Genomic DNA, 14,936 nt, shown 5'->3' on the forward strand with positions numbered 1-14,936 from the left:
TTGACAACATGAAAAAGTTTTCCAGACCAATTATGTTTTTTACTGGATTTGTAGCTGTGTTTTTCCAATGCTTTCGTTTTTTCATCAAGTGGGACATGACAAACAAGAGCTGTCACAGGAGACAGTGCGCTCGACTATTTCGATGCTGGATCTATAGTGAAAATTGGCACATCTGAGGAAACTGGAGCTGTCACTGGAGTGTTTAATGACTCCAATGGTGAATGAAGATATTGCACAATAGCTAGAGTCTGTGTCAAAAATATTAAGTTACTACAGTTTTCACAGGAGTGACGAATTATACCCCCACAATATGGCTTTGTCACAGAACTAAGCCAATGTGAAAGCGGAACTTGCTTGACCTTCGACCTACTGACCCCCAAATTAATAGGGGTCATCTGCTGTCATGATCAACCTCCCTATGAAGTTTCATGATCCTCGACCCAAGTATTCTCAAGTTATTGTCCAGAAAAGGTTTAAATGTTTGACCTTTTGAACTCAAAATCAACTAGAAAATGCTTTTGTAAAAAAGCGCATGTCTCCCCCAATGCAAAGTCCTATAGGCAAGAAGTCAATAGGGGTCAGGAGCGAAAGTCAATGAGACACTGATGGTTGGCTGCAATAGGGATCATCTACTTGACATGTCCAGTCATCCCGCTAAATTTCAACACTCTTGGCCTAGTGGTTCTCAAGTCACTGTTCAGGCTCCTGTGACCTTGACCTTTGATCAAGTGACCTCAAAATAAATAGGGGTCATCTACTCTGCATGTCCAATCATCCTATTAAGTTTCAACATTGTAGGTCAAGTGGTTCTCAAGTTATTTCCAAAAAATGATTTTACATGAACAGGCCACTGTGACCTTGACCTTTAATTGACTGACTCCAAAATCAATAGGGGTCATCTAATCTGCATGTTCAATCATCCTATGAAGTTTCAACATTCTGGGTCAAGTGGTTCTCAAGTTATTGATCGGAACTGGTTATCAATGTTCAGGCCCCTGTGACCTTGACCTTTAACAGAGTGACCCCAAAAACAATAGTGGTCATTTACTCTGTATGAACAATCATCCTATGAAGTTTCAACATTCTGGGTCAAGAGGTTCTCAAGTTATTGATTGGAAATGGTTTTCCATGTTCAGGCCCCTGTGGCCTTGACCTTTAACAGAGTGACCCCAAAATCGTTAGGGGTCATCTACTCTGCATGACCAATCATCCTATGAAGTTTCATCATTCTGGGTCAAGTGGTTCTCAAGTTACTGACCGGAAATGGTTTTCAATGTTCAGGCCCCTGTGGCCTTGACCTTTCACAGAGTGACCCAAAAATCGTTAGGGGTCATCTACTCTGCATGACCAATCATCCTATTAAGTTTCAACATTCTGGGTCAAGTGGTTCTCAAGTTACTGACCGGAAATGGTTTTCAATGTTCAGGCCCCTGTGACCTTGACCTTTAATGGAGTGACCCCGAAATCGATAGGGGTCATCTACTTTGCATGTACAATCATCCTATGAAGTTTCAACATTCTGGGTGAAGTGGTTCTCCAGTTATTTATCGGAAATGGTTTTCCATGTTCAGGCCCCTGTGACCTTGACCTTTGACGGAGTGACCCCAAAATCAATAGGGGTCATCTACTCTTCATGACCAATCACCCTATGAAGTTTCAACATTCTGGGTCAAGTGGTTCTCTAGTTATTGATCGGAAATGGTTTTCAATGTTCAGGCCCCTGTGACCTTGACCTTTGACAGAGTGACCCCAAAAACAATAGGGGTTGTCTACTCCAGCAGCCCTACAATCCTATAAAGTTTGAAGGTTCTAGGTCAAATGGTTCTCCAGTTATTGCTCGGAAATGAAGTGTGACGTACGGATGGACGGACGGACGGAAGGACGGACGGACAGACGGACGGACGGACAGGGCAAAAACAATATGTCTCCTGGGGGAGACATAATAAGGGGTCATCTGCTGGTCATGAGCAACCTCCCTATTAAGTTTCAAGGATCCTAAGCCCAAGAGTTCTGAAGTTATTGTCTGAAAACTGTTTAAATGTTCCGGGTCACTGCAACCTTGACCTGTGACCTACTGACCTCAAAACCAGAAAGGGTCATCTGCTGGTCATGATCAACCTCCCTATTAATTTTCATGATCCTAAGCCCAAGCATTCTCAAGTTATCATCCGGAAACCGTTTAACTGTTTCGTGTCACTGTGACCTTGACCTTTGACCTATTATAACCTCAAAGTCGAACTTGACCTGTATTTTATCATGTTACACCTGTGTATCAAAATTTATGATCCTAGGCCCAAGCGTTCTCAAGTTTTCATCCGGAAATCATTTATCTGTTCAGGGTCACTATGACCTTGACCTTTGACCTACTGACCTCAAAGTCGAAACTGACCTGTATTTTCTGATGTTACACCTGTGTACCAAAAATTATTCAAATCGGTCAGGCTTTTCAGGAGTTATTGTCTGGAAACCATAAAATAAATGGACCGACTGACAAGCTCACTCCTATATACCCCACCCCCCACAAACTTCGTTTTGTTGGTGTATAATAAGCGAGGTCAAGACAAAGTGTATCAAAACACCATATAATTCTAAGCAAAAAGGGGACATAATTCATAAAATATTGGTGCAAGAGTTATGCACCTTGTGTCATATGATGCAGGTGATGATGTGGAACAACTACTTCAGGGGGCATAATTCATGAAAAATTGGAGGCAGAGTTATGCACCTTGTGTCATATGATGTAGGTGATAAGATGAAGAAACTATTTTAAGTTTGAATCAAATCCATTTAGTAATAACTGAGATAGAGTGAAAGTGCATCAAAACTTTAACCTGAAATTTTAAGTAACAAGAGGGTCAAGATGACCCTGGATCGCTCACCTGAGTAATATGAGCTACATGTGTCAAATGTCAAACTGATGATTTTTTGGAAGATTTTCCGATGTACAATCAAGTATCCCCTGGGGCGGGGCCAATTTTACCCCGGGTGTCATGATTTGAACAAAGTTTGTAGAAGTCTACTAGGCAATGTTACATATCAAATATCTAAGATCTAGGCCTTCTGGTTTATTTTTAGCAAATTTATGAAGATTTCCCTATGTACAATCAAGTGACCCCTGGAGCTGGGTCAATTTGACCCTGGGGGTCAAGATTTGAACAAATTTTGTAGAGGTCCCCTATGCAATGCTATATGTCAAATATCTAAGATCTAGGCCTTCTGGTTTATTTTTAGAAAATTTTGAAGATTTTTCTATCTACAATCAAGTAACCCGATGGGGCAGGGTCAATTTGACCCTGGGGGTCATGAGTTGAATAAATTTTGTAGAAGTCTACTAGGCAATGCTACAGGTCAAATATCTAAGATCTAGGCCTTCTGGTTTATTTTTAGAAATTTTTTGAAGATTTTCCTAATGTAAAATCAAGTGACCCCTGGGGCAGGGTCAATTTTGACTCCGGGGGGTCATGATTTGAACAAATTTTGTAGAGGTCCACTAGGCAATGCTACATGTCAAATATCTAAGCTCTAGGCCTTCTGGTTTAAGAAAATTTTTGAAGATTTTCCTATGTAAAATCAAGTGACCCCTGGGGCGGGGTCATGATTTGAACAAATTTTGTAGAGGTCCACTAGGCAATGCTACATGTCAAATACCTAAGCTCTAGGCCTTCTGGTTTATTTTTAGAAAATTTTTGAAGATTTTCTTATGTAAAATCAAGTGATCCCTGGGGCGGGGTCAATTTTGACCATCGGGGTCATGATTTGAATAAATTTTGTAGAGGTCCACTAGGCAATGCTACCTGTCAAATATCTAAGCTCTAGGCCTTCTGGTTTATTTTTGAAATTTTTTTGAAGATTTTCCTATCTTAAATCAAGTGACCCCTGGGGCAGGGTCAATTTTGACCCCGGGGTCATGATTTGAACAACTTTAGTAGAGGTCCACTAGGCGATGCTACAAGACAAATATCTAAGCTCTAGGGCTAGTGGTTTTTGATAAGAAGATTTTTTAAGATTTTCCTATGTAAAATCAAGTGACCCCTGGGGCGGGGTCAATTTTGACCCGGGGTCATGATTTGAACAAACTTGGTAGATGTCCACTAGGCAATGCTTCACACCAAACATCTAAGCTCTAGGCTTCTGGTTTTTGAGAAGATTTTTAAAATTTTTCCTTTCGGTTGCCATGGCAACCAGAGTTCTGCATGGAATTCAATTCTTTGAATAATTTTGAAAGGGGGCCACCCAAGGATCATTCCTGTGAAGTTTGGTGTAATTCTGCCCAGTGGTTTTCAAGAAGAAGACTTTTTTTTAGAAATTGTTGACGGACGACGGACATCATGCGGTCACAAAAGCTCACCTTGTCACTTTGTGACAGGTGAGCTAAAAAGGGGGATAATTCATGAAATAATGGTGTGAGAGTTATGGCCCTTGTGCGTTATGATGTGGGTGATGATGAGGAGTAACTATTTGAAGTTTGAAACAAATCCATCAAGTTATTACAGAGATAAGGAGAAACAAGAGGGTCATGATGACCCTGAATCACTCACCTGAGTAATATGAGCCACATGTTTAAAATGGCAAACTGATGCTAAAATATTAGAAAGTAGGTCAATAGGTCATATTCATGGTCGCTGAAAGTCCGTTTTAAGATCGGTGTGCAAAACTGTACATGTCATCCAAATTTCAAGGCTGTATCTTCAAAAACAAGAAAGTAGGTCAAGGTCACAGTCAAGTGACCCCTAATCACTTGGGGTCATTAGGTAATTATAATTAAACAGTCTAGGAAATATGATCAGATAAGTTCTGAAGTATTTATTCCTATATAAGTCATGTAACAAGTGACGCCCAGGGCTGGGTTTTCACCCCTGGGGAATAATTTGAATAATCTTGTTAGACATCCACTAGGCAATGCTACATACCAAATATCAAAAGCCTAAGCCTTAAACTTTCAGACAAGGAGATTTTTTTCCATGTAAGTCTATATTAAATTTGGGACCCCCAGGGCAGGGCCTCTTTTCACCTCAGGGTTATAATTTGAACAATTTTGGTAGAGGACCTCAAGGCAATGCTACATAGCAAATATCAAAGGCCTAGGTTTTGTGGTTTTAGACAAGAATATTTTTAAAGTTTTTTCCTATATAAGTCTATGTAAAACTTGGGACCCCCGGGGCGGGGCCTCTTTTCACCCTAGGGGCAAATTTGAACAATCTTCATAGAGGACCATTAGATGATACCACATGCCAAATATCAAGGCTCTACACCTTGCGGTTTTGGACAAGAAGATTTTTAAAGTTTTTCCTTTTGGTTGCCATGGCAACCAGAGTTCTACAGTGAATTCAATTTTTTTAATAATTTTGAAAGGGGACCACCCAAGGATCATTCCTGTGAAGTTTGATGTAATTCTGTGAAGTGGTTTTCAAGAAGAAGATTTTTTTAGAAAATGTTGACGGATGGATGACATACGACACATGACGGGACATTCAGCGGTCACAAAACCTCACCATGAACCTTTGGCTCAGGTGAGCTAAAAAGAGAAATGTGTAAAAAAAACTTTAACCAAGGTGGGGACGCAGAAAGACGCCGACGCTGAGGCGAGTTGGATGGCTCTCCATATACTTTGTATAGTCAAGCTTAAAATGACCTATTATTTTTTACCTCAAAGTGTGACCTTGTGATAGGGGTCAGTCCTAGCCATGACATTTTGTCTCATTATGGTGAACTTTTGTGCCAAGAAATTTCAAAATAGCTTGAGTTATAGGACAGGATATACAACTAGAGCTATCACTAAAGGTGATGAATGTACCCCACGCATGCACTGACACAGTACATTGCAATTTGACGCACACAAGATTGCATTATTATGTGGACTGTATGTATATAGACTGTATGTATACAGTAAAGTAACAAAAAACAAAGTCCCATAACTATGCAGAATATTTATCTAAAAGAATGTAACATGCACCATGCACAACTAGGGTTGGTACTGATCACTTGTGTGAAGTTTCATTAAATTGTGTGCAAGGGTTTGGTAGATTAGGCACGCACAAGATTGCATATGCAGACTGTATGTACATAGTAAGTTAACAAGAAACAAAGTCCCATAACTCTGCAATTTTTGTCACTGAAAGAACCTAACATGCCCCATGCACAACTACTGTTGTTACTGATCACTTGTGTGAAGTTTCATTAAATTGTGTCAAGGGGATGAGGAGAGATGGTGTGCCAAGATTGTGTCTATGTATATAGTATAGTAACAAAAAAACAAAGTCCCATAACTCTGCAAATTTTTTTCCTGAAAGAACCTAACATGCCCCATGCACAATTACTGTTGTTACTGATCACTTGTGTGAAGTTTCATTAAATTGTGTCAAGGGGATGAGGAGAAATGGTGCGCACAAGATTGTGTCTATGTATTTAGTATAGTAACAAAAAAAACAAAGTCCCATAACTATGCAAATTTTTTTTCTAAAAGAACCTAACATGCCCCATACACAACTACTGTTGGTACTGATCACTTTTGTAAAGTTTCATTAAATTGTGTCAAGGAGATAAGGAGAGATGGTGCGCACAAGATTGCGTCTACGGACAGATGGACAGACAGACAGACAACCTGAAACCAGTACACACTCCCTTACAACTTTGTTGTCGGGGGGTACAATAAATACAAACTGGACAACATTTGCCCCTCCAAGTGTGACCCTGACCTTAGAGGCAAGGGTCTGGATCTTGTCTCGACATATTGTGACTTTGTCACAGTATGGGCGGCATTTGTGCCATGTAATTTGAAAATCCCTTGATGGACGGGCAGTAATGGACCAGTCATGATGAAGTGTGACAGATGGATACAGATGCACAAGCAGAAACAAAAATGCACCCCATTTCTTTTTCATCCTTTTCTTCCTTAAAATAAAGCCTGGGAATACAATCAATAGTGGAAGATTAACACCTACACAAACTGTCATGTCAAACCATCATTGTACAGGGTTCAAAGATTGAGATTTCTCTGTTTGGTAGACTTAAGCCTTAGACAAAAGCCAAAGGATGAAAAACTAAGTTTGGGACCAATCACATATCTCCTGCAGCCGGTAGGTGGTCTGGAGCCAAGTCAAATGACCAATGACAAGGTAGTACTCCCAGTCTGGTCTCCAGACTTTGTTTAATAACCATGGGCCTAGTTGTCTTGTAATTCATACTCACTGGGAAATGCACTTTCTTCATAAAACTCTGAACTAACAAATACTATGAAATAATTTATGATAATAACATTTTGCTTTGCTGTAAATTTAAGAAGACATATACAAATTAATCCATTAGAATGCAGTACATTGAAATTTCTATTAGAAAACGGTAGATGATTTTTGATTAATGATTACTGGTACTGATGATAAACCTGAACAGAAAATGAGGTTTTTACCTGTAACTTTTTTATTTCTGCAATTTGTAATCAATGGTTGGTATCAAAATAAAGCTTAACATTTGCTGAAAACTTTACATAATCCAAATTTTATATTTAGTAAGCAAACTCACACGAAGTGAGGCCCTGAAAGGGGTTTGTAAAATGGGGACTGTATGAACGTTGACTGATGATAAATTTGACCACTTTGTCATTTACAAAATTTTCTTCGTATTATTATATTGAAACTTTCCCCAAAAAGCTGCAACAGGCATTCCTGATCAAGTAATGTAAAGTGACCCAATGTCAGGCCTTCATGTTTCGACAGTGAGCATGCGCAAAAAAACACCCACTTCCCCAGTAATTTTGGATAAATATTTTTTATACAAATAAATGTAAGTCATTTATTTATACAGAATATTTACCAATTTTGTTTTTGTTTCATCAGTTGGTGTTGTAAGTTGGAACTATTAGATGGTGTGTTCAATTTTATAAATAACCGCTTGCAATCAAATATTTCCAAGGTGGTCGACTTTATCATCTGTCCAGGTTTATCATCAGTACCAGTATGGTCAGTCTGACCACTTCTTGCCAAATTCGAAGACAACAGACACTATTTGAATGTATTTTGCAGAGTCAGACTGCTTCTAGCAACACTTGACCATCTCTGGCCTGACCGCTTCTAGTTATGCTTGACCGTCTCTGGCCTGACCGCTTCTAGTTCTGCTTGACCGTCTCTGGCCTGACCACTTCTAGTTATGCTTGACCGTCTCTGGCCTGGCCACTTCTAGTTATGCTTGACCGTCTCTGGCCTGACCACTTCTAGTTATGCTTGACCGTCTCTGCCTGACACTTCTATTATGCTTGACGTCTCTGGCTGACCACTTCTAGGATGCTTGACCGTCTCTGGCCTGACCACTTCTAGTTATGCTTGACCGTCTCTGGCCTGACCACTTCTAGTTATGCTTGACCGTCTCTGGCCTGACCACTTCTAGTTATGCTTGACCGTCTCTGGCCTGACCACTTCTAGTTATGCTTGACCGTCTCTGGCCTGACCACTTCTAGTTATGCTTGACCATATACAGTCAAACTTTGTTCACTCGAACTTGAATAATTCAAACACAACCCTTTGCTCGAACTCAGTCAGGTCCCGGCAATATCCCCATAAAATGTATTTTATTTGATATCTCTAAGTACAGATATCTTGAACAAATTTGCTTTCTCCTGTCAAGTTCAAGCGAATTAAGTTTGACTGTATGGTCTAACCAATTCTTACAATACTTGACCTTAGCTGGTATTATCTTACCTTCATCATCACTGTCTTCTTCATCATCAATCTGAAATTATTTAAGACAGTTATTCACGGTATGTAAGGTATACATTCATGTTCAGCAATCATTCAAGGTAATTATTCATGTTACTAACAGGAACTTATTTACTATATTCACATGAGGCAATCAAATTAGGTACTAATTTATGTTTGGCATTTATGTAACATAATTACCCATTTAAGAACAACAATTTTCACCTTTATGTTTTTTTTTCAAATTTCAAAATATATTCTGAACACTTATACATGTTGAAGTCATTATTATATATGAGAGACTAAATTCTGCAAATTTTGTAGTTGCACCAGTCCACAAAATTGAATATTAAACAAAAACAAAAGGCCAAAGTTGTTCACCTAAGGACTGTAACCTTTAGATTTCACTTCTTACCAAGTTCAGTGAACATCAATTATTTAAGCAGTTCATTAACAGTTATTTAAAAGTTGTGAGTTACTTTTTTTGACTATGGCTACCCTAAAAGCAGCCAAGTAGAACCATTTGAACAAACTTAAGAAATGCATACAAGGATGCTACAGAAAAGGTTTGAAGTCCAATCAAGTGGGTCGTGAAAAGAAAACAGATATTTTTAGCTCTAGTGGCCCCAAAAATAGGGATAAGCAGAAGCACTAAGCAAACTTGAGAGAAAACCACACAAAGATGCTGCAGCCATATTTTGTCTTGATACTTCAAGCAGTTCATGAGAAAACAAAACTATTTGAACAAACTCGAGAGAAGCTAAAGAAAAGTTTCGTAAAGATTTATCAAGTGGTTCATGCGAAGCTGTTTGAAGATAAATGGCAGCTAAGTTGAACATTTGATAAAACAAGCAAATTCAATGAATTGGTATCCCCTGCCGAATGGGTTTGTGGTGAGGAATGGCAAAGAAATATATTGGTCAAAAAGTTATGGATGTTACTAAGAAGCAAATAATTTCATAAGACAGGATCAACTGAACAGAAAACTAACGTTTTAAGTGTACATAATAATTTTTTAAAATTTTTTTTTGAGGGGGGAGGGGTGTGTGTGTGTGTGTGGGGGGGGGGGGGGGCGTGACTGGGTGGAGGAGCGGGTTCAAGGTTTACAAAAGAAATAAAAAAACTAGATGCCCATGGGCAACATGTCGAGCCCGTCAGCTGTCAAAAGGACTGGGAGTTGCACACGACACCTGTCTCATTGAGGCAAACATTTATGCCAAATAAAAACAAGAGGGCCATGAAGGCCCTGTATCGCTCACCTGACCTACTGACCTAAAGATCATCAAGATTAACATTCTGACCAAGTTTCATTAAGATAAGGTCATAAATGAGATCTCTAAAGTGTTAAATAGCTTTTCCTTTGATTTGACCTAGTGACCTAGTTTTTGACCCCAGATGACCCAATATCAAATTCGTCCAAGATTTAAACTTAACCTATAGATCATCAAAATCAACATTTTGACCAAGTTTCATTAAGATATGGTCATAAATGTGGCCTCTACAGTGTTAATTAGCTTTTCCTTTGATTTGATCTGGTGACCTAGTTTTTGATCCTACATGACCCAGATTCAAAATGGATTTTGAGACCATCAAGATTAACATCCGGACCAAGATTCATGAAGATACAGTCATAAATGTGGCCTCTACAGTGTTAACAAGCTTTTCCTTTGATTTGACCTGGTGACCTAGTTTTTGACCCTAGATGACCCAATATCAAATTCGTCCAAGACTTTATTGATGGTACCATTCTGACCAAGTTTCATTATGATTGGGCCAAAACTGTGACCTCTAGAGTGTTAAAAAGCTTTTCCTTTGATTTGACCTGGTGGCCTAGTTTTTGATCCCAGATGACCCAATATCGAACTCGTCCAAGATTTTATTGGGGGTAACAATCAGACCAAGTTTCATTTAGATTGGGCCAAAATTGTGACCTCTAGAGTGTTAAGAGTCAAACTGTTGACGACGGACGGCTGACGGATGGACAACAACGGACACAGGGCGATCACAAAAGCTCACCTTTGAGCACTTTGTGCTCAGGTGAGCTAAAAAGATTGCAAAAAGTTACAATATAAGTTAATTGTAGTAACAACAAGGGAAGTAAATCTTAAAAAAAAATAATAAAAAATTGTAAGTCCACAAAAAAATCCTTACCAGTAGAGGTAGATCAAAATACACCTCAAAACTGGATGTAACATGCATGTTGTACTACAGAAAAGTGGTCTTGATTTTTCCCTACGACCAGTAATTAAAAAAGTTACAATATAAGCTATTTATAGTAACAACAAAGGGAAGTAATTCTAGGTTCTTGCGCATGACACTCCGTCTTATGATGGTGAACAATTGTGCCAAGTTACATCAAAATCCCTCTATGCATGAAAAAGAAATGCTCCGGACAAAGTCATTCTTGTATCTGACATTTGACCTCTAAGAGTGACCTTGCCCTTAGACCTAAGGACCTGGTTCTTGCGCATGACACTCCGTCTCATGGTGGTGAACATTTGTGCCAAGATCCCTCATTGCATGAAAAAGAAATGCTCCGGACAAAGTCATTCTTGTATCTGACCTTTGACCTCTAAGAGTGACCTTGCCCTTAGACCTAAGGACCTGGTTCTTGCGCATGACACTCGGTCTCATGGTGGTGAACATTTGTGCCAAGTTACATCAAAATCCCTCAATGCAAGAAGAAGAAATGCTCCGGACAAAGTTGTCATTCTTGTATACTTTGACCTCCAAGTGTGACCTTGATCTTAGACCTAGGGACCTGATTCATGCGCACGACACTCCGTCTCATGATGGAGAACAATTGTGCCAAGTTACATCAAAATCCCTCCATGCATGAAGAAGAAATGCTCCGGACAAAGTCATTATTGAATTTGACCTTTGACCTCTAAGTGTGACCTTGACCTTTGAGATAGGAACCTGGGGTTTGCGCATGACACTCCGCCTCACTGAGGTTAACATTCAAGCCAAATATAAACAAGATTGCTCCGCACACACACCAAACAGCCATTTGGACAACTATGTCTTCGCTTCCGCAAGCGGGCTCGACAAATAATTGTGAGGTGTGGGGGAGGGGGGGTGACCAGGGCGGTGGGGGTGACCGGGTGTGGGTACACAACTTCACATATTGATAATAAATGTTCATGGAAAAAAATGAAAGAAGTTTAATGAAATTCTACCAATTGGTTAGATTGTTATGTACAAATATGTGGATTTTTAAACAAGGTCAAATATATGTCACAAGTTATGAAGCAGAAATTGCCATATTTACAGTACCCTATATAGTTAACACTAAAAACTACTAAGGGCCATAACTCTGGTGTTACTTGGGCAATCTGACTGAAACTTGACAGGCCACATTTCCTTTAGCAGTGAACATGTATATGAAGTTTTATTTAAATATTCCAAACCACTTCCTAGATATGGCTCCGGATGGACGGAAAGATGAACGGAAGGACGGACAACGCTTAAACTATATCCCCTCGCCTTTGGCGGGGGATAAAAGACTTGAGTACCGTACACAGATTCTACCATGTTTGGTGAAAATCCATCAACTGGTTCAGGAGAAAGTGCCATTTAAAGTTTTTTCTCCTATTTTTAGCTCAAGCAAAACCATTTGCATAAATCAAAGCCAAGACAATGAAAGGCTGCTACAGATTATATTTGGTGAAGATCAATCAAAAGGTTCATGTGAAAATGTGGTGTTAAGTTTTTTTTCTATGCTCTTTAAAAATTCACGGTACAAAAGCTATTTTGTCTGAAACAACAAAATTTTAAACATTCAAAATTTACTGATCTGATGTCAAATTATTTACATGTCAATGCATTAGCACATCAATCCAAAATATATTGGGTGTCAAGCACCTAAATATATTATTTTGTGGAATAATTTCAAACCTGAACAGATAACCATCTGTGATATGAAAAGGAAGAAGTGTCATGCAAATTTTTTATTTTTTAGTGGCAGCAGTGTCTAGTGGAAACATGTATGATATTTGACACTTACCAAACCTGGTCCACCTGGGCCGCCACCCATTCCACCCATTCCACCACCCATACCTCCCATATTCTGCATCATCTGAAAATACAAACATCATGATACTGACCCTTTCCTATATAGCTCACTCCACGTTATATACAATGTTAAGTATAAATTCAATATGACTGTATGATATGGCTTTGGCTCTGTTGAACCAAAAGAGTAAACTTGATTTGTAGGACAATGGTACCCCTACTTCCAGCTACCACATGTTACAACTAGAGAACTATGATGACCATAGATCGCTCACCTGAGTTTCAGAGCTTAAACTGGCTAGGGAGTGTGCAACTTTGGATATAGACCATATTATGCTTCAAGTGTCGAAAATTCCAGAGGCAGTAGAACTTGATTACTGTTACATAAATAAGTGTGACAGATGGCTAACAGTTCAAACACTATATGCTTCTTAGGTCTTTAAAACTGGATGGAAAAAAATATTCACAAATGACTGGACCAGGCTGAGGGTGTTTTGGAAGGTCTTTTTATAATGTTTTCTGCATCAAGAGGTTCATAAGAAGAAGTTTAAAGGTATTTCTATATTTTTTTAGCTCTAGTGACCCCTAAAAGAGGGCCGGGTGCCCCCATTTGAACAAGTCTGGAAGAATATCTTACAATGTTGCTACAGACCAAATTTGGTGTTGTACATGAGAAGAAGTTTTTTTTAAAGGTATTTCTATTTTAGCTCTAGGGGCCCCTTAAGGAGGTAGGATACCTTGTTACAAGGGTAAATTCAAATTAGTTGAACCGCAGCATGTTTTTGTATTTCGTGTAATATGAAGTTTTAACTGCTACAATCTCAATTTCGTTTGTCTCTCTCCCTTCAAGTTCAATTTTTATCCAGGTTTGAAGAACATGACCCTCCAAAGGTATTTCATATTGAAAGAAGAAGGAAAATACGGATATTTAACACTTTTCAGTGTATTTTAGTTTCATTGATATCCGTAGAAGTCTGCATAATGGATAATTTTACTAGTATGCACGTTATCGTTCTAATATAAGCTTAAAATGTATATGTCGCGGGGCTCGTGTTTCCATGGTAACGCATTTTCTCTCATTTTTAAACAACTATGTATAAAAAAGGGGTTTTCGACGGCTTCAGTGCCATTCTGTTAATGACCAACATGAAATATTTGGGTAATATTATTAGCAAGATACCAAACACTTTACATGGTACCCTATTTTTCTTAAATTTTAAAGTAACCATGGCAACAGAGATGTTTAAAATAGCCTATATCTTGCTGTTTGTCGTAATTTCTTTAAAAAAATATTGAATAAGATTATCTTTCTAGTTGATGTAGCTTTAAAACATATTATTTCTAACGTAGGTTACATTTTCCTGTTATTTGCATTTATTCAAACAAATTTCACAGCTTAGAATATGTACAGCAGTACCCCTCGTCTGCCATTTTTCATGGAAAAATCGTTCAGCGAACTGCTATTATTCTCATGGATATTGTTGAAATAAAAATAAAAAGCCGAAGCTGTGTTTCTTAAATAGACCAGTGTCAACGCTTTTGAATTTTACATTTAGATACATAGGTCACGGGCTTCGTTTCCATGGTAACATCAATTCAATTCAAGAAACCACAATTTTCTACTGAAGTTTGAACAATTTTAGATCTTAGTTTTAGTATGTAAGTAACAAATTATCAACGGAACCTGAAAAATAGGTATTATAAATCAAACTGCTAGACTTTTTATTTGAAAATGGCCGTAACAAGTAACCTTTTACCCAACTATATTCCAAACAAGAGGACCATGATGGTCCTGAATCGCTCACCTATCCCCACATGACCAGTGTTGAACTGAGTATGACGTCGTTATTTCTATTATTTGACAAAGTGACCTAGTTTTTCAGCACATGTGACATAGATATCATCAAGATAAAAAATTCTGACCAATTTTCATGAAGATCCATTGAAAAATATGGCCTCTAGAGAGCTCACAAGGTTTTTCTATTATTTGACCTAATGACCTAGTTTTTGAAGGCACGTGACCCACTTTTAAACTTGACCTAGATATCATCAAGGTGAACATTCTCACCAATTTTCATGAAGATCTCGTGAAAAATATGGCCTCTAGAGAGGTCACAAGGTTTTTCTATTTTTCGACCTACTGACCTAGTTTTTGACGGCACATGACCCAGTTACGAACCTGACCTAGATATCATCAAGCTGAATAGTCTCACCAATTTTCATGAAGATCCATAG

General features: G+C 38.6%; 1 protein-coding gene across 3 annotated transcripts in view; it reads right to left on the reverse strand.

Moving 5' to 3' along the window:
* The window catches only part of LOC123531435 (prostaglandin E synthase 3-like), a 43,227-nt gene that overhangs the window by 2,241 nt on the left and 26,050 nt on the right, over positions 1–14,936 (reverse strand). For all 3 annotated transcript variants that reach the window (XM_045312392.2, XM_045312393.2, XM_053518510.1), the window contains exons 6-7: positions 12,694–12,765; positions 8,691–8,721 (exon numbers count right to left, since the gene is read on the reverse strand). In XM_045312392.2, the coding sequence (XP_045168327.1) occupies positions 8,691–8,721; positions 12,694–12,765 (103 nt within the window). The remainder of the gene's footprint in view (positions 1–8,690; positions 8,722–12,693; positions 12,766–14,936) is intronic.

This window comes from Mercenaria mercenaria, chromosome 11 (genome assembly GCF_021730395.1).
Source record: "Mercenaria mercenaria strain notata chromosome 11, MADL_Memer_1, whole genome shotgun sequence".
NCBI lineage: Eukaryota > Metazoa > Mollusca > Bivalvia > Venerida > Veneridae > Mercenaria > Mercenaria mercenaria.